Below are 18,715 nucleotides of genomic sequence, written 5' to 3' on the forward strand. Positions count from 1 at the left end.
TTCCAAGAGTGCTATTACATTGCTATGCAGATTTTGACTTTCAAAATTGTTAAGGTCAAGACTATATTGAAGACTTTCCTCCTCCTCAAATGCAAATATTAAATCAAATATTCAAGCCTAAGGGCCCAAGGATAGATTTACTTTTAAGATTAACAGGAATAAAATAAAGGAAGCTAGTAAACCCACATTCATAAAGAAAATCCAGTTAATGGGAAATGTATGACAAGTGTAAAAAAGATTAGCTTCAATATATATCATGAAAAGGGACTCTTATAGCTGATGCGAGGTAAAGTCTTCAGCCCTATTCCAGCAGGCCAAAAACAGTAGCAGAAGATGTAATACAGCCAGTGGCTGTTATCTATAAAATACATACATATATACATACATTCATAAAATTTGCACACTGCTTGATTGCAAAATAAACCCCTCAAAGCAGTATACAAGAAAAGCATTATTAAAAAGTATTGTTGACAAGGTCTCACTCCTGTCAGCAAACTTATAGTGTAGATGTTATTTCTAAAGGAAATTATTTATTTCTTTGTATTGCTATGCCACAGAGAACCAAAGTTATCTGGGAAGTGATGATGGCATGGTGCTCTATCCTGGCTCTTGAAAAATGCATTTCTTCATCATGAGCATCCAGGTTGCAACAACTCTGCCCCTAGAACAGGGACAGCAAACTTTTTCAGCAGGGGGTCAGTCCATTGTCCCTCTGACCTTGTAGGGGGCCAGACTATATTTTTTTTGGGGGGGGGGGAATGAACAAATTCCTATGCCCCACAAATAACCCAGAGATGCATTTTAAATAAAAGGGAACATTCTACTCATGTAAAAACACGCTGATTCCCGGACCGTCCGTGAGCCGGATTGAGAAGGCGATTGGGCAGGATCCAGCCCCCGGGCCTTAGTTTGCCTACCCATGCCCTAGAATTACACCACAGCTCTTTTATATTTACAGTATCCCACTGATCCTGGAAGGAGGAGGAGGAGGTTAATCTGTTGCAAACTTGGTTTTAACAGTGTTACAGATAATTGGTAGGTTTTCTATCCTGAAAGGAGGGGGTTGGGCATTTGTGATAAATAAATACGGGTTGCGCAATTTCGGATTGCGCACCGTGCTGAACCCGGAAGTACTGGAATGGGTTACTTCCAGGTTTCAGGGCTTGCGCATGTGCAGAAGTGCTAAATCGCGCTTTGCACATGTGCAAAAGCGCCAAATCGTGACCCGCACATACGCAGATGCTGCACTGCGGGTTGCAGACGCTGTGGGTTGCGAACATGCTTCCCACACAGAACACATTCGCAACCCGAGCGGCCACTGTATTTGCTCAAAAACCTTTCCAAAAGGACAAACGTGTGAGCCAATTGTGGGGCATCTCTCCCTCCTTTCCCCTAAGGTCTAGGGTAGTAGATGTGGTTCTCTTCCCCGCACCAATAAGGCTTAAAAGAAACCTCCGGGAATAGGTTAGACAGAAAAAGACTGTCTCAAGGCCTCCTAGCAATCTTCCTGGCCAAGTGGCTTCCCTAAGTCTCACACTGCCTCATACCAAAATATGTAGCAAAGATCCTTAAGGAGCATGAGCAACTACTAGGGGAGATGAGAACATTTCTCAGTAGAACAGACATATTTTTGAATCCATCTCTTGAATGGTTGGGACGAGGGCAGTGCCAACAACTTAGCCCCCTCCTTTCTTCTTTCTCTACATAATGCCAGCCAACCAGCCAATGCTCTATTCCTTCCCTCACTGCAAGAAGTGAGGTTTCAGGGAACCAGGCAGAGGGCCTTCTCAGTAGTGGCGCCCGCCCTGTGGGACACCCTCCCATCAGATGTCAAGGAAATAAACAACTATCTGACTGTTAGAAGACATCTGAAGGCAGCCCTATTTAGGGAAGTTTTTAACGTTTGATGTTTTATAGTGTTTTTAATATTCTGCTGGGAGCCACCTAGAGTTGCTGGGGAAACCTAGCCAGATTGGTGGGGTAATAATAATAATAATAATAATAATAATAATAATAATAATTCCTTGCTAGGGAAGCTGCCATCCAGAAGGATCCTTAGATTTTATTTTGCCTTTAGTACCCATGAACATTACATCTCCATTGCTCAAAACAAATTATGATAGGTCCTATCTAAAAGGGCTGTCAGTAAAAAGTTATGGGAAGAATGTTTAACTGGTGGACAACTTCAAGGCAGGACAATACTAGAAATCTACATGAATTGAGCCAGATAGTTCAAGAACAGAACTATAACGAATATTTATGTATAGCTTTTCCAAATGCATTCTCTGCAACCATAGACAAAAGCAAACCCAGTGTTTTTTCTGGGGGTACTCAAGGGTACACAACACCAGAACCTTTCTCCCCACAAACATGTTAAAAGTGTGGCACTTACTGTAACAACTTCGTGTTTTTTTCTTTAAAAAAAGCACTGAGCAAACCCATCACTTCTGCTTTACTAGATTACTCCCTTTCATCCTAGGCAGTAATGTTTAAACATAAAATTAACAAAGCCTTATGAAGAGAGGATATGCAGGGCTGGATATAAAGTGGCTTTATGTTCACTTCCCCAACTAGGCCCTGTATGTTTTATTTACTTATTTCATATTTCTAGTGTGTAACACACCCAGGTTTTGCACACAGCATGAGTGAAACACCTTGTTTTAGCTAGTAAGAAATGAAAAAAGTGGTAAAGTTGGCACTTAGGAACAAAACTGATTCATTGCACTTGATTTGTAAGTAAGATCCTGTGAAAAAATTGGATATTTCTGTAGGAAAAAAAATCAGCCAGTCACCCAAAATTACAGATAATGGTGCGCACAGAAGTTGATGCATGATTGCAGTATTCTTGGGCCTCATAAACTGAGGAAAATGTATTACAAAATGTAGTAGTAGTATAAAATGGAAGTTTATGAGATATTCTTGATTTCTGACTTCAGATTATTTTTACAGTTTTCATTCTTTCATTTTAATCCATCTTTATGATGGGTTAGATTTGTCTGTACTAATATATACAATATATACATTGGTGCAAGTGATGAACTGATATAATGGATTGTGTCTATTTCCATGGGTGTGGATTATAAAACTTGATATAGAAGAGTAGCTCTATGGATCATTCAGAAGAGCAAAGGAAGAAAGTCTCCTCTACAAACTGTATAGAGTTAGGGGTGGGAAAATTATACTGTTTTTAAAAAGGATACCATTTATTGTATCCTTTGGATACCAAATTATTGGATACCATTCTGCTGCAAAAATATAATTAAGGCATTATTCTCTGAAAACATGAAGTATAACAGCATGTGGAAGATAGGGATGAATCATTCATAATTGTTCTGTTTTTTAGGCCATTTTTCAATTGGAGGGTTATTCATCTTATTTATATTAAAAATTATAGGTTACTTTTCAGTCACAGAGCCCGCAGAGTGACTTACAGTAAAATCATAATATTTCATAAAGCAATTCCTAAAACAAACTACAAACACGCACCACTAGTCCATCACTTATTGAAATAAGAAGAAACTTTTTTCTCAGAAAGTCAGGTAGAATAAAAACATCTTTACAGATCTCTTAATGACTGGGGAAGAGGGAGCCTGTAGAGATTCTCCGGGGAGGCAATTCCAGCATACTGGAACTACTAAAAAATATCTATTTCTGTTTCCTAGTATTCTTTTTCCTGTGATGGTGGCACCTGAAGCAACATTGTTCTGGTAGAGAATATGTTCTCCTTAAAACCTTAAATCTTCGTCATTTGGGGCTTAAAGGATAAAACCAGCACCTTGAATTTAGCCTGGAAATAAACTGGAAAACAGTGGAGCCAAGTGATGCTTACATGATCTCTACAGCAAGTACCAGGGGGGAAAAAAGATGAGCTGCTTCGTTCTGAACTAGCTGAAGTTTCAAAATCGTTATTAGACAGACAACCTCAAATCAAGTATAGTTCAATATTTAAGTCAATACAACATCAGAGCACACATTACAGTGGCCTGGTTGTTTTTCTGGCACACCAGCTGAAGCAGTAGACATTCCTCTTGGCTAGACACCTGAACATGAACATATCAGTTTCAGGTGCACTCCCAAGGTGTGTGCAAGAAAGTACAACCCCATCCAGGACCAGTCATATCTACCAAATTTGGGTTGGCCATGCCCCCTAGCAACAGAATCTCCATTTTGATTGTGCTGGGTTTCAATTACTGGAGGAAAGGAGAAATAGAGTATACTTATTGCACCATGTTCAAAATCCATGAGTAAGTTTGCCCGGTGGTTTCACACACATGTTAAAGAACATGGGTGGAGGGATGGAAATTTGCATAATTTCTTAGGAAAGTCCTCAAGGTCCAGAGCTGCTGGCATCACCTTTCACCTACTGATCTGGTAGGAGTGGAACAAATGTAAAACAGCATTTCTGACTTCAAGCCAAGCCTATTTAGGTGGTCCATAAAGCTACCATAGTCCAGACAGGGGCCGCCAACCTTTCTGGGCCCATTGACACATCTGCAAACTTGAAAACCTTTGTGGATACATCTGTACACACACCCTACAGCCAAGCTACACCCCAATATATTATATTATATTGGCTAGAATAGAATGCTTCTTTCAATACAGTGGTGGGAACCCTGTGGGAAAGGCTTCTGTGGGCATATTATTTGGCCACGGGTATGACGCTGTGGGTTAAACCACAGAGCCTAGGACTTGCCAATCAGAAGGTTGGCGGTTCGAATCCCCGCGATGGGGTGAACTTCCGTTGTTCAGTCCCTGCTCCTGCCAACCTAGCAATTCGAAAGCACGTCAATGTGCAAGTAGATAAATAGGTACCGCTCCGGCGGGAAGGTAAATGGCATTTCCGTGCGCTGCTCTGGTTTGCCAGAAGCGGCTTAGTCATGCTGGCCACATGACCTGGAAAGCTGTCTGCGGACAAACAGCTCCCTTGGCCTGAAAGTAAGATGAGTGCCGCACCCTGTAGGCGCCTTTGACTGGACTTAACCATCCAGAGGTCCTTTACTTCTGCTTCTTTTACCTTTTACAGATTCTCCAACAGTGCAACTAGTGCAATTTCCACCTTGAACTCTAGCTAGAAATCAGATCGAAATTGATGTTAATTTTCTATAAGCGTTTGGAGCTGATAAGCATTTTGCACTCAGCTACCTTGGTCAAAAGGGGGCACGGGTGGCGCTGTGGGTAAAACCTTAGTGCCTAGGACTTGCCGATCGTCAGGTCGGCGGTTCGAATCCCCACGGCAGGGTGCGCTCCCATTGCTCGGTCCCAGCGCCTGCCAACCTAGCAGTTTGAAAGCACCCCTGGGTGCAAGTAGATAAATAGGGACCGCTTATCAGTGGGAAGGTAAACGGCATTCCGTGTGCTGCGCTGGCTCGCCAGATGCAGCTTGTCACGCTGGCCACGTGACCCAGAAGTGTCTGCGGACAGCGCTGGCTCCCGGCCTATAGAGTGAGATGGGCGCACAACCCTAGAGTCTGGCAAGACTGGCCCATACGGGCAGGGGTACCTTTACCTTTATCTTTTTACCTTGGTGAAAAAAGGAAGTTGGAAACAGGCCTATAATTTCCTAGCATGACGGGAAAAAGGGAAGGTTTTATCAGCCGCAGTCTGATAAAAAACTGCCTTTTTTTTTAAAGAAACAAAAGTTACAAGTATGACATGAAAGCATTTTGCCACTTGAAACAACCAGTGATTGTCAATGGGAAGCAAAATAATGTTCCTTTATTCTACAAAGAAAATCTCTCACAGTCTGCTGTAGAAGACTAGACATTCACATGAATGAGCCAACTCAGTACTGCAGTGTCTAATGATCTTGTATGTCATTCTATGCTGACCTGAAGAAATGCTGAAATAAAGTTTGCAAACAGATCACCTTTGAAATAAACCAGCAAGCAAATACAGAAATGAAACTTGAAAACAATATAAAGGATGAATGGCAGATGCCACAGTAGCCACTCTTAGTTTTCAGTAGTTGGCAGTTTTTCCATCATTGAGGGAATGGGTTTTAAATAGCTTCGCCATCTGGTTTGGAAAGGTCACCACATTCATGAAGGTTGTTTATGAAAGAAAAGAGGACAAATGACTCACCAACAAATGGAAGGGCATAAGGAAAGTTGATACAATATGAGGAGAAAATTGGGAAGAGTAACACATTAAGAGATCTTGCCTATTATATTTTATTGTTGAAAGTAACAACTAGAATTTTTGCTGTATTTCAACAGAAAGATTTTAATCAATGTATTACTTATTTTAATGGCAGGGTTAATAAAACTGCAGTGAGAAAGGAAGATGGTTGTTTTAGTACTATATTGTATTCCAATGAGATTGGATCCTAGGAGTGCCAAGAACGCAACCAATTTTCATTGTGCAACCAATGATGACATAATACACCATGCCAAATTCTTGCTGGGGTAAGGTAGGGACCCACAAAAGTACATGATGGGTCAGAGGTAAGAAGAGGTTTCTCCTCTGCTTCCCATAGTCTTCAAGGAGCAGGACAGAGGGAAGGAAAGACCTCTCCTTCCTTCCTTCGCATTCCAGCCAGATGGGCGGTGGTATAAATAATAAATTATTAGTATTAGTATTTCCCCTTCCCCTGAATATGCACAAGAACCTGGTTGGTGTGGCAGGTGGTGACAAAGTAAGCTCTGAGACCAAAGAAAACTGGCACTAAAACTGGGAAGGGGAATCTTTTTAAGTTGAGATGGATTCTAATCTTACCAACACTCCAAGGACCAAGTGCTTTCGAACTGCTAGGTTGGCAGGAGCAGGGACCGAGCAATGGGAGCTCACCCCGTCACGGGGATTTGAACCACCGACCTTCTGATCGGCAAGTCCTAGGCTCTGTGGTTTAACCCACAGCACCACTCACGTCCCTAGTGAAGGTTATTTGACCCAAGAGGGGTTTTTGTGCGTGCATGGCTGTTTTGCAACAAGAAATGCCTCTGCAATCTTTTTCTATCAGAAGCCCAGCTAGCGCTCAAGGTCACCTCCTTTTTCAGTTTCTCTCCCCTCCCCACCTGATAACTCCTAAAAAACCCTAAAACAAAACTTGAAAATATGTCAAAATACTCTAGTTACTGTGTGTAAAATAGTTGCTTTTAAATCTCACTTCCCTATAATATTATCTTTTTCCACATGCTTGCAAGCTCATTTCATACTTAGTTTAGGTTTAGGATATTTCTTCTCAGCCTTTCAAACAACCCGTTATTCTTTCTAAACAAACAAGTGGCTGAATGTGACTTTTAGGACCTGCTCAGACTTCTGTTGCTTATGAAAGCTCTGCTGCTACCCGAACAAACATTTGCCAACATTAAATTCTGCTTGAGACAAACTAAGAACTCTCACTCCTAAATACAGTGTTTTTCCTGGATGACTGTCTCCTTCTTCATTTCTACATTGAAAACAGGAAAGTGGTTCTGTAGGGTATTTCCCAAAGGAAACTAGGCTTCCATGAACACCTGGAAATGTAGTAATTGGTGCTTTATTTTTAAGATTTATTAACATATGATTTAATTTAGCTGACCTTCAAATGCACAATTACACTTTTATTAAGCTGTAATGAATTAGAATTAGTAAATTATGTGGAAGGGTTACTTAATGTGAGAGACTCCATCGCCTCTGCTTTCCACCACAGATTGTTACATTAGGACATGGAAGAATTGATGACTATGGTAACCTGCCACTGAATCTTTTTCCAAGTCCCAGACTCAAAATAACCCAGGTTAGTAATGATTAGCATTTATTTATATGCTACACATATTCAAGGGTCAATCTGAAATGTGGAAAAGGATCTACATCAGGGGTAGGCAACCTAAGGCCCGTGGGCCCAATCGCCCTCTCAATCCGGCCCACGGACGGTCCGGGAATCAGTGTGTTTTTACATGAGTAGAATGTGCCCTTTTATTTAAAATGCATCTCTGGGTTATTTGTGGGGCATAGGAATTTATTCATTTTTTCCCCAAACTATAGTCCGGCCCACCACATGATCTGAGGGACGGTGGACCGGCCCATGACTGAAAAAGTTGCTGACCCCTGATCTACAGCAATATAACTTTGTGTGGATACAAACATCTGCTTTTCCAACACAGTGCCTGTTGCATTTATACAAAATATATGTCATGCACCAGACAGTTTTTAATCATTTCAATAGCAATTGGACTCTGCATTAATAAATATCCTTCTTAGGCTATGTTTTTGCATAACATATTTAAATCCACATGCGTGGAATCATTATAAAATTATTTAATTTTATTTAAAGTATTTTATTTTGTTTTTTAGCTGAAACCCCCCTCTAAAATCAGCTTTAAAAGATCAGTAGTAAGACAGTCCGTGCCTTTAGGCTTATAATCTAAAAGACTTGACATATAAGAAAAATGGGACAAGTAGGGAAGGGGTGAGGTAAGTAAACTCGGGCACCAGTTCTTAAAGTTGCAGTTCTTATAAAAGGCTGAAAGCAGCTCAGCTAGCCTACTCTATTCTGCTTTCTATATGATATTCTATTATATTCTGATTTTAAACTTCAGAGGAGAATGCCCGCCAATGGCTTTGTACACACATCATCTGAATGATGCTGAGGGATTACTTTAAACCATATTGTAGGAGTTGTTTTTTACAACATGAAGGTGGGGTAAAAATGCTCTCAATCAATACATTATTTTTTAAATAAATATTGATTTCTAAAACAGCCCCCCTTGAGAAATAAGTTCACTTTATTAATGATGGAGCATCCCTTTTTGTTTATTTAATTTTTGAGCCGTTCTGAAACAGTTGGTCTTCCAATAAAATTTCCTTCCAAAACCTTTCTGTATGTGGGCATACTGAGAAATTATGCATAAAGTCTGTACTAAGAAAATCACATCTCTAACATCTCAGTGTTACTGACATTGGAATAAATGGTATTCAGGCTGTACGGACTGCGATGTCATTGAGTTCAGTTCTCTTTTAAATTAGTACTAATAAATCTTGTTGGTACATTATCCAGGACCTTTTCTCCCCCCCCCCTTTTCTTTTTGAAGGTGAGTCTTCATAACTCACCAATAGGATATCAACTATACTTATCAGATAGCATGAAGAAGCATTGCAATTACCATTTCAAAGACCGGATCTGTATGTCAACGAGAATATTTACCCATAAATTGTGTGCCTGGTTTTGAAATGCCAAATCACGGGTGGTCCGAAACAATCCATTTTAATTAGTAAAGCCTCATGTGATCATTTATCATCAAATCTTTAATTGAATTTGAACGTTTTTTGCCTGTTCTGTGACTTTTTAGTCGGTTTTCTTAATAAAGGTGTTATGCTACCATTGCCTCTGATTCCCTCTAGCCCTTTCAATGGGCCAGCATAGCTATCTGATTATTGTTTTTTGCCTGCTTTGGGTAGACATGACTGTGCTTGATGTGGAGAGTCCGTGTGAGTGTGTATACCTCTTTAGGAAGGACTTGAGTCGACGGAGAGAGTTTAACAGGGCTAATTGGATCTTGCTGTGGGAAGACAGATCAGGTAAATGCCATTAAGCAGGTAGTGAGAAGTGATCGGAGAAGTAGAAAGCTGGTCCTCATGGGCAGGAAAAAGTAGAAGAGGCTCCAAGAAGAGCCTCTTATAGGCTGCTGTAGGAGAGCAGCAGGAAGAATAGTAGAGAGCTAATAAGCCGCCTCTTGGTAGTAGCCGGAGAGAATCGCAAAGCTGAGACTCTCTATTGTATGGAAAACAATGCCGAGGACGTCTGTACAGCATAAACCCGATTTCTGATTTCTATTTAGCTTTAGCACTCTTACTTTAAAGAGCCCCATTCTCAACGAAGAATAAAGTAGCCCTTACTGGAGATACGCAAGGAACACAATGGTAACTAGGCAAACTAGATAGATTCATTCCTTTAAGAGCTCTGTAGCAGCGAAAGACCAGGCAGGTGCAGCTATGCCTATATCACCCAGCCCTGACACTCGTTTTGCCTGCTGAGAGGCAAAATGGGACCTTGTTTAAATTTTATTTTATAATCGAGAAGAAGCAAGATCAGACCTAAAGAAACATTGAACTGCTAAACACTAGCTCATAGATCAGTAGGCTACGCTTCTTTTGTTGACTCTTTACAGGTGAAAAGTGTGCTAAAAACAGCAGTGGATTTTAGAGGTGGGAGCAGAAATGAAATATATAGGAAGCATACAGACTCTTCTCTACCTTGTTTGGTGATACGATAAAATGTCTACAAGTTGTTACTGCACTCATGTCTGCATCTGGTTTTTTTCCTTCAGCAGTCATTGTGTGATCAAAGCATCATATCTAGAATATGTATCATCTTTTCCTCTCTGCACCTTTCCAGTAGTGCTTTAGGGTTGATGCCATGCTTTTCTAGGAAGGAGCCACACTATAGTTTGCCATTCATAAAGACTTCAGGATACAGTGAAACCTGTGCAACAAAGGTGCTAGATGCACTTCTGTGGGAACCGAATTCCACAATTTAGGGGCAGCTACAGAGAAAGTCCTCTCTTAGGTCAGCATCTCTGCGGATGGCAGAACTACCAAGAGATGTCAAGGAAATAAACAACTATCTGACTTTTAGAAGACTTCTGAAGGCAGCCCTGTTTAGGGATGTTTTTAATGTTTGATGTCTTATTGTGTTTTTAATATCCTTTTGAGAGCCACCCAGAGTGGCTGGGGAGTCCCGGCCAGATGGACAAGGTATAAGTAATATATCCTGCTCCTGCTCCTCCTCCTCATCTTGGTAGTCAAGATAACTCCACAATTTTACCTTTTACCTTTTCTATGCTCATATCCAGTGTTTGTTGTTTTTTTTAAGGAAAAAAGGCTATGGTACTCACCATGAAGTTGTTACAGTAAGTGCCACATTTGGGGGAGGGGGAAGGTGCCGGTATTGCGTACCTTTGAGTACCCCCAGAAAAAAAGCACTGCTTATGTTCATTTGCATTTATATAAGCGAATTGTCTTGCTTTGATGGTATCCTTATCCATTGGCCTTGAGTGCTAGGCACTGAGCCCAGAAAGGGGAATTATCTGTATTTGCCACCTGTGCCCTCAACTGGGCAGGTGGAGTGATGGGCAGTCCTGGGCAATGTGACGTATGCTGCTTTGTGTATAAAGAATGTGTGCACTTTTGCCTGGGCACAGACAAGGCATCTTCTGGCTGCGGTGTCCGTCCTGCCTCTCTGCAAGAGAAGGCTAGGAGACCTGGCCGGCTGGCATGCTGTAAGTCTTTCTTAATAAAGTATTATAACTGGCCATTCTGATGTCTTTGGCATAGCTGTACCCAACCACTCCCATTAGCTCACTGTTGGGTCTACAGTACAGAATACATACCATATCTCATATCATATCATAAAATCTCTGTCATAAAGCACAGTCTTTATTAGGCATAATTGTGTGGCCAACTTGTAAACTGCTTCTGTTGTCCCCTGCTGCCTTTCATAAAACAGTTTGCATTACACAAACATTTATTTCTGAGTATCCAGTGTACTTCAAGCAATGGAAATGGTACTGAAGGGGTGGGTTTTTTGGTCCCTCCCCTCTTTCTCCTCTGTAGACAGTTTGCTAACCGTACCCCAAGCCCTGCAGACATATCTGCCTTCCTGTTCAAAGCTGAGCTGCAGCCGTGTAGCTCTTTATTCTTCAGACAACGTGTCTGCTTCTGGGCCTGCAAAGATTAGTTCCTTCCCCTGGGCCCAGTTTTCAGCAATATTTGCATTATCAAAGTCCATAGGAGGTATTTGCCTGGTACTAGAGGCCATACCTCCTGTGTTATTTTCAGCTTTTAACTTTGCTTTTCTTCTGACACCTTGTTATATTTCTGGTCTTTGAGGGGGGGGGGGACTTTTATTCAGCCTTCTAGTACTTTCTTTACCATCAGCATGATGTGCATTCCAGTGCCCCCTCTGGTACCATGAAACAATGCATTCTTGACTTGTCCCAAAAATACAGAAGTAGTGAGGTGAGTATGCGGAAGATGATGTCTATTTTTCTAACTTTCATATATCCTTCAGCTTTTAGGAGGCAATTCTAAACTTACACCAGGAATGAAACCATGTCTTGTAATTCTACACTGTAAAAAGATCTAGGAGGTGCCCTGTCATGGACTGGTTGGAGGCAGAGGAGTGGTGGGAGGAACCAACTGGGAAAACACCAAGGGAAGAAGGCTCAGAGCCAGGGAATTGTTGGTGGGACAACCATGGGTGCTCAGAAGGAGAAGAGGGACACAGCTGGGAAGTGGTGGCATCAGAAGCTGAAGAGGTAACAGAGCTTAGTGACAGAGAGAAGTCTAGAATCAGAGGCAGAAGCTGAAGAAGGCAAGCGGGATGAGGGAGGCCAAGAGGCAGAGATGAGCCAGGCTGCTGAAGAGTCACAGGTGTCTCCCCCTCCTGTTGCAACAAGCTCTGTCTCCCAGAAGAGGAAAAGTGGACGCAGACACAGTCTACAATTGCTTGGAGAAAGCCTGGGGGTGGGGCTTAGATGGCTGTGGGGAGATGGGACTTTCAGTCAAAGCAACTGATTCTCATGGAGTAAGACCACTGGGAATGAGCTGCTAGGCTCATTAGGCCCGACGTGCAACCAAGTTCTGTGGAGATTGTGGTTTTTTTTGCTAATAAAGAGTTAACTCCAACTTTGAACTGTGTGATTACCAACCAGCATGCTCCTGTGACTTTAATTTTGCTGGGTGACGCAAGGGACCAATTATTTATGAAGCAACCAAATCATCAGGCAAGAAGGAGAAGCAAGCTCTTTAGTGCAGGGGGAAACCAACAAGGGTCTGGATGCAGCTGAGCCAGAGAAGGCATGTGTCCCTTTCACAACCCTTCTAGAACATCAGGGCAGGACACAAGGAGTGACAGGAGATGGTGGAGAACCTCTCTGGACCTGAGCAAGCTCGAAAAGCCTACTTCAGTTTGAGAACTACTGCCAAGGTTGTGTTTGTTTGTAGCTTCCATGAAGTATATAAAAGCTGGATGGGCGAGTGAGCTGGAAGAGAGACTATCCAATTCTTTCCCAAGGAAAGTGGCATCCAAGGATGGACAAAGGGTAGGTGCCACCTCCATGGTCAGAGATCACCCTCCAGTTTCCAACTTCAGTAGTTGTTCAGATAAGCAAACGAAGAAAGAGAGCGGAATGAATTGTCTAATTTTCAGAAACTGCATATTTAAACCAAGGGTGTGAGGTATGATGAAAACAAAAACAGTGCAAGGTTAGTTTTTGTCACTCAGAACTGAGAGCATAATGAATATTGCTGCAGCTGAGGTTTTGGCTAGATCTCACATCAGATGTCAGTTGGAGGGGATATGCATGGAGAGTAATAAACCATAACAAACCCAAAAGTGCTTTAAAATGATATTTCAGAAAATCAGTGGCAAAAAGCTCCCACCGAACAAGCAAATGAACAACTTTTAAAACAAGCATCACAGTGTCTTTTAACATCAACAGATTAGTGGTTGGTAATCATTATGTTATCTCAGGAAAAGAAAGGAAAACAGTCAAATTCTCTATTTAGTCTTTCTTGAAGACTACACTTGTGGCCCTTCTTCATTACAAACAAGAGACTTCCTGCTTTGAATTATCCACAGCTACAATTTTATAAACCATGTTCCACAACCCTCCTTGCCGAGGAACCCAGAAGAATTAAAAGAAAGTGTAAGCAATTAATGGTGTGATACCATACAAGTGTCAAGAACAGTATGGCTCTCTGTCTCACTCCTTGCTGAAAACCAAACAACTCAACAGGATAAAACTCAGCTGGAAACATTTAAATTAGGTAGTCTCTCTTTCTTTGTTTTCTAAACTTGCTGTCACTTGCGTCCCCCCATCCCATGACTTTTAAATATTTAATCACAGAGTAAATGATCAGAGTGCCCAGCACAGTCTACAGAAAATAAATAGTAATTTCCCTCTCAGCTGCGTCTTCATTCTCCAACTCTGCATGTTGTGTTTATAGCCTTCTCCTTATCTTTTCTTTCGCTGCCATATCACCAGAGAGCTAACTGAAGCCCTCTATCATGCAACAACGAAGGCAGACATAAACCTTTGAACGTGAACATTCCTGCAGATTTCGGCACCAGAGTTTTTCTATGACCCTGACGATATTTTTATGGGAAATCTATAATGATTGTAGATGAAAATGCATGGCATCGATCCATACTGGCACAGCTATGATGCCAAGTGGTTCATTAAAAAGAATTTTCTAAAAGACATCCCAGAAGTGTTTATCTGACATCTGGCCTTTAAAGCTTGAACCTGGGTTTTCCTCGGTTTAACAGAAAATACTGCTTTATAAAATCCCCTTTGGGAATTTGATATTTTTAAAGCCAGTTTTATTATCTGTACCTTTTTCCTTGCAAACGTTCTCTCCTCCATCTGTTGAGCTGTTTACAACGGTAGGTTTTGCCTCATCTGTTTTTCAAAGAGAGAAATTACACTTATTAGATTATAAATTGAGTTTAGTAATGATTGTAAACTGTTACACCTGCTCTCAAATGCATATGTTATTCATGTCATTAGCTTTAGGCCTTTGTCCTTTTCTTCCATGGGACAGTAATATGGATACAAAGGAATGCTGTGCAACTACTTCTCTTATTTGACGGATTCTTCCACAAAGCAAGAGCATTTTTACTCATTCTAATTCCTAGCACTCTTACATATACTTAGCATGTTTTCTTTCCCCATTTTGACACTTAGAAAGATGTTCATCTTGACATTTGACTCCGGTATCAAAATAAACAAAGCCTAAAGCACACACTTCATAGAAAAGCCAACTTTCTGTACAATATTGTTACAAAGGTTGTGTGCAACCCCCAATCTGTGCTGAGAAGTAACAAGATTTTGGGGGTTCCAGGAGCTCATCCAGGTTCGTGTTTCCATTGGGAATCAAGATGCGGTGGTGACTGTCATTTCTTTAATAAATAGGTTTATTAACACATATCTACAACCTGGGTGCAGATGGAGGGAGGGACAAACCGTTCTCACAAAAATTTGAATACTATGCTCCATTAACGTATACAATGCATTTTGAAGACTTGCAAAATGCTGTCAATTTAACTGATCAAAGAGTAGCCCACAGTTTCCCCGGCCATTCTTGTTTCATTCTAAAGATATTTTCCATTATCTTTTCAGTTAACTGGTGGGAAAGCAACTTGGGGGCAATTTGTAATTGAAAAATTACCCAAAGGGAAAGAGTTAAGAGGCTTCTCCTTCCATTTAGACTGCAGTATCTGAGGCTGCACCTTGTAAAATAAAAAAGAAAGAAAGGGGGGGTACATGTGACTGACAGCTCAGGAATGAGCCCCGTTTTGTTCAATGGCCATTTGATGTACCTTTGGGGACTATTAATTTGGTATGTATTTATTATTGGTTGGTTAACATGCAGGCCTGTCATTTTTTTCACTGGACTGTATTTGAATGTAATGGTTTTCATTTCATATTATTGCCAGCTGATGAAGATTTATCATTGAAACAATGCATTATCCTGGAAGAACTGTACTGTCTGCTGCTGTGCTCGGAGCACCCTATTGTGACGTTTGGAGCACCCATCAACTCACATTTGTAGGATATTGTCTGTGGAAAGGCATTCTGCCTCCATTTCAGTGATCTTTGACAGTGACTTACCGCTCCTACCATTCCTGCTCATGGAACATTTATTTGATTCTTATCAGTTTCTGACTCCACGCACATATTATACATCTTCTGTTTATGAATTTTTAAGCAGTACAGTGGTACCTCGGGTTACAGACGCTTCAGGTTACAGACTCCGCTAACCCAGAAATAGTACCTCGGGTTAAGAACTTTGCTTCAGGATGAGAACAGAAATCGCACGGTGGCGGCAGCGGGGGGCCCCATTAGCTAAAGTGGTGCTTCAGGTTAAGAACAGTTTCAGGTTAAGAACGGACCTCCGGGACGAATTAAGTACTTAACTCGAGGTACCACTGTATAGTGTTATAAAAATATTCTCAGTATATTATTAGCTGACGTGTTGCTTGTTGTTGTTCAGACCATTTTGTTCAATGGCAGTTATTCCTAGTGTGTATAGGATTGCAGCTTGATAGTGGCAAGCCTATGTCTGCAAGCTTTCTCAGGAGTAAGTCTCACTGCGTTAAATGGGATTTGAAAAGTGAGAATAGGTTTGTAACCTGATGGTCAAATTTGTTCGGCTATAATGCTTCTTATTTTTAGATGGCCGTGCCCTCCACTCAGTTGCACACCAGTGCTTTGCACGATAGCTGAGGTCTTTGGACTTCACAGGATAAACTGCAGCCCCAGCTTACTGTGGGGTGGGCTGGGGAATGCAAGTTTAATAAACCACTGTGGCACACTGCTAAGACAAGCGGCACCTGCTTGCTTAAAGTGGAGTCGCCATAATTATCAGGACTGCAATCAGTGGCAAAGTTACCTGCATGGGCACCTGGAGCAGCGGTCATGCCGTGCACCGTGTGTGTGTGTGTGTGTGTGTGTGTGTGTGTGTGTAGTGCAACTCATGCAACACATTGGCAATTAATATACACAGAACAATAAATATACATACTTTCTCAACCTTCTGAGAAAAATACAAAACATTAAACAAAGCCACAAAGACTTGCGAACTACCCAGCCTAAAATGAACTTATAATGTCTGGTTTCAATAGATTTTTCAAATGCTTAACTCGGTCTTTTGGATAAGTTCATGAAGATACCAACAAAAGGTAAGTTCGATGATATTCACAATACGGAGAAGTGCTAGTAGAATTGAAGATGGATGTTAATAAAGTTGTAGACAATGAAGTTGTAGATGACAGGGTGTCGGCGTTTTGCACCTGTTTCGCCGTTCGCCCCCGATGGGGCCCTTTAACTGGGGCTTGCAGGTAGCACACTCCCAAGATAGTTTTCCGGGCTTCTTCAGTGGTCTAATCTCAAAGTCTTGATATGTATATTGATATTCAACTTTATAGAGAATACTCTTTCTTGGCTTAATCTTAAGAGACTGATTTGATGATGTGCATGCGATGCAGCCTTTTTGTCACTCCCGTCAGAGATGGCACCCAAGACAGGCTGCCCGCTTCCTATGCCCCTGACCATCATACCTCAAGGACCACCTGTCAGGGAACTGGGAGCTGAGAAGGGGGAAATGATGGGGAAATACAGAGAAAAGCCTCCGATCATAAGTAGTTGCACCTCATCAGAGGGGGAGGATGACGAAGGGATCTCAGGAAGCAATGAATCAGGGAGTGGGGAGCAATTTCCAGGGCTTAGCTCTTCACGTAAAAGAGGAAGGAAAAGGGGAGAGCTCCGGAAGTGGCTACACTGGAGAAAATGAAAGGGACATTCAGTCTCTGCATCTGATACCGAATGAGCCGGACGTGCTCTGAGTGCTCTGTGTGTAAATAGGAAAATGGACCCAATAAACCTGTAAAACTGGCTGGAGGCCTGGACTCTGATCTCTTCTAACACCCACCAATCATCCCTGACACCACCTCTCCCCATATGAACAGACCTATGACCATGATCTGAGGCCCTTCTTTGTGTGCCTCTTCCACAGGTCATTTCTGAAGCAGTTCCCCGTTTATGGGATGCTCTCCCCAGGGAGGTTCACCTTGTTGCCTTCATTCCATATCTTTAGGTGTTAGGCAAAAATGTTCCTGTATAACCAGGTCTTTGGCGGATTAAACTATCTATGACCTTTTAAATGTGCATAGGAGATGTTATCTGGGGTTTGTTTGGTTCTTATTATGATATGGATTTTGTGTTATATTGTTATGCTGTAATCTTCAGATGAAGATTATGCCCTGTGATCTTCAGATGAAGGGTGAATTTAACGAATAAAAAAAGGGGGGAATCAGTGTATAAAATTAAGTATGTTTTTGTTCACCAAATATGCTAGTAGAAATGATGGTGCAAAATGCCTACAAATCATATGTACAGAGTGTCAGTTTGCATTTTTTGGTGCAGAGAGTATTGATCTGATGTGTAGAGATCTTTCCTATTCCACTCAATTCAGGAGGGTTCTGGAAGCTTCTCTGTGTGGAAGAAGCAAGCAGAAGGTTCCTGATGTTTGGGTTATTCCTTCAGAGAAGCTGAGTACAGCTGGCTTAAACTGGTTCTCTTATCTCTTTCTGTCAAAGTCATGCTGACTATAATAATAAGGCCAGAAGGAGCCTGGGTTTCACTTTCTCTTTCTATCTCTCTTCCTTCTGTGTGGTGTTCTGTACATAGATGCTTAGTGTTAAGGTTTGAGACTTATTATAAGTTTAAGTTAAGTCTGCTGCAACTGGATTTCTTATGGACAGTGCCAATCCTGAATGTATTGGATTTGTGACCATTATGCTGATTTGCCTTCAGTAGCAGTAAAGCTCTGCTGGATGAAATACAATTGCCTCTGGTCTATTTTTGGGGGGAGGGGGGGAATCCTGCAACGTGTTTAAGTTGTTACTCTGCTAACTATACACTGGACTCTGCTCTGGATCAATATTGAGAAGAATCCATGACATACAATGGTACAGATTGTACCAGTGTTGGGCAGACAAAGGAAAAACGGCAGACAAAAGCAGCCCAGTGTGTAAATGTAAGTCTGTTGTTGTTTGTTGTTTAGTCGTTTAGTCGTGTCCGACTCTTCATGACCCCATGGCCCAGAGCACACCAGGCACTCCTGTCTTCCACTGCCTCCCGCAGTTTGGTCATACTCATGCTGGTAGCTTCGAGAACACTATCCAACCATCTTGTCCTCTGTCATCCCCTTCTCCTTCTGCCCTCCATCT

General features: G+C 41.7%; 1 protein-coding gene across 4 annotated transcripts in view; it reads right to left on the reverse strand.

Moving 5' to 3' along the window:
- Positions 1-18,715, reverse strand: part of MACROD2 (mono-ADP ribosylhydrolase 2) — a 992,621-nt gene that overhangs the window by 75,949 nt on the left and 897,957 nt on the right. For all 4 annotated transcript variants that reach the window (XM_079969959.1, XM_079969958.1, XM_079969957.1 and 1 more), the window contains one exon: positions 14,319-14,384. In XM_079969959.1, coding sequence (XP_079826085.1) covers positions 14,319-14,384 — 66 coding nt within the window. The remainder of the gene's footprint in view (positions 1-14,318; positions 14,385-18,715) is intronic.

This window comes from Podarcis cretensis (genome assembly GCF_951804945.1).
Source record: "Podarcis cretensis genome assembly, chromosome: 3".
Taxonomy (NCBI): Eukaryota; Metazoa; Chordata; class Lepidosauria; order Squamata; family Lacertidae; genus Podarcis; species Podarcis cretensis.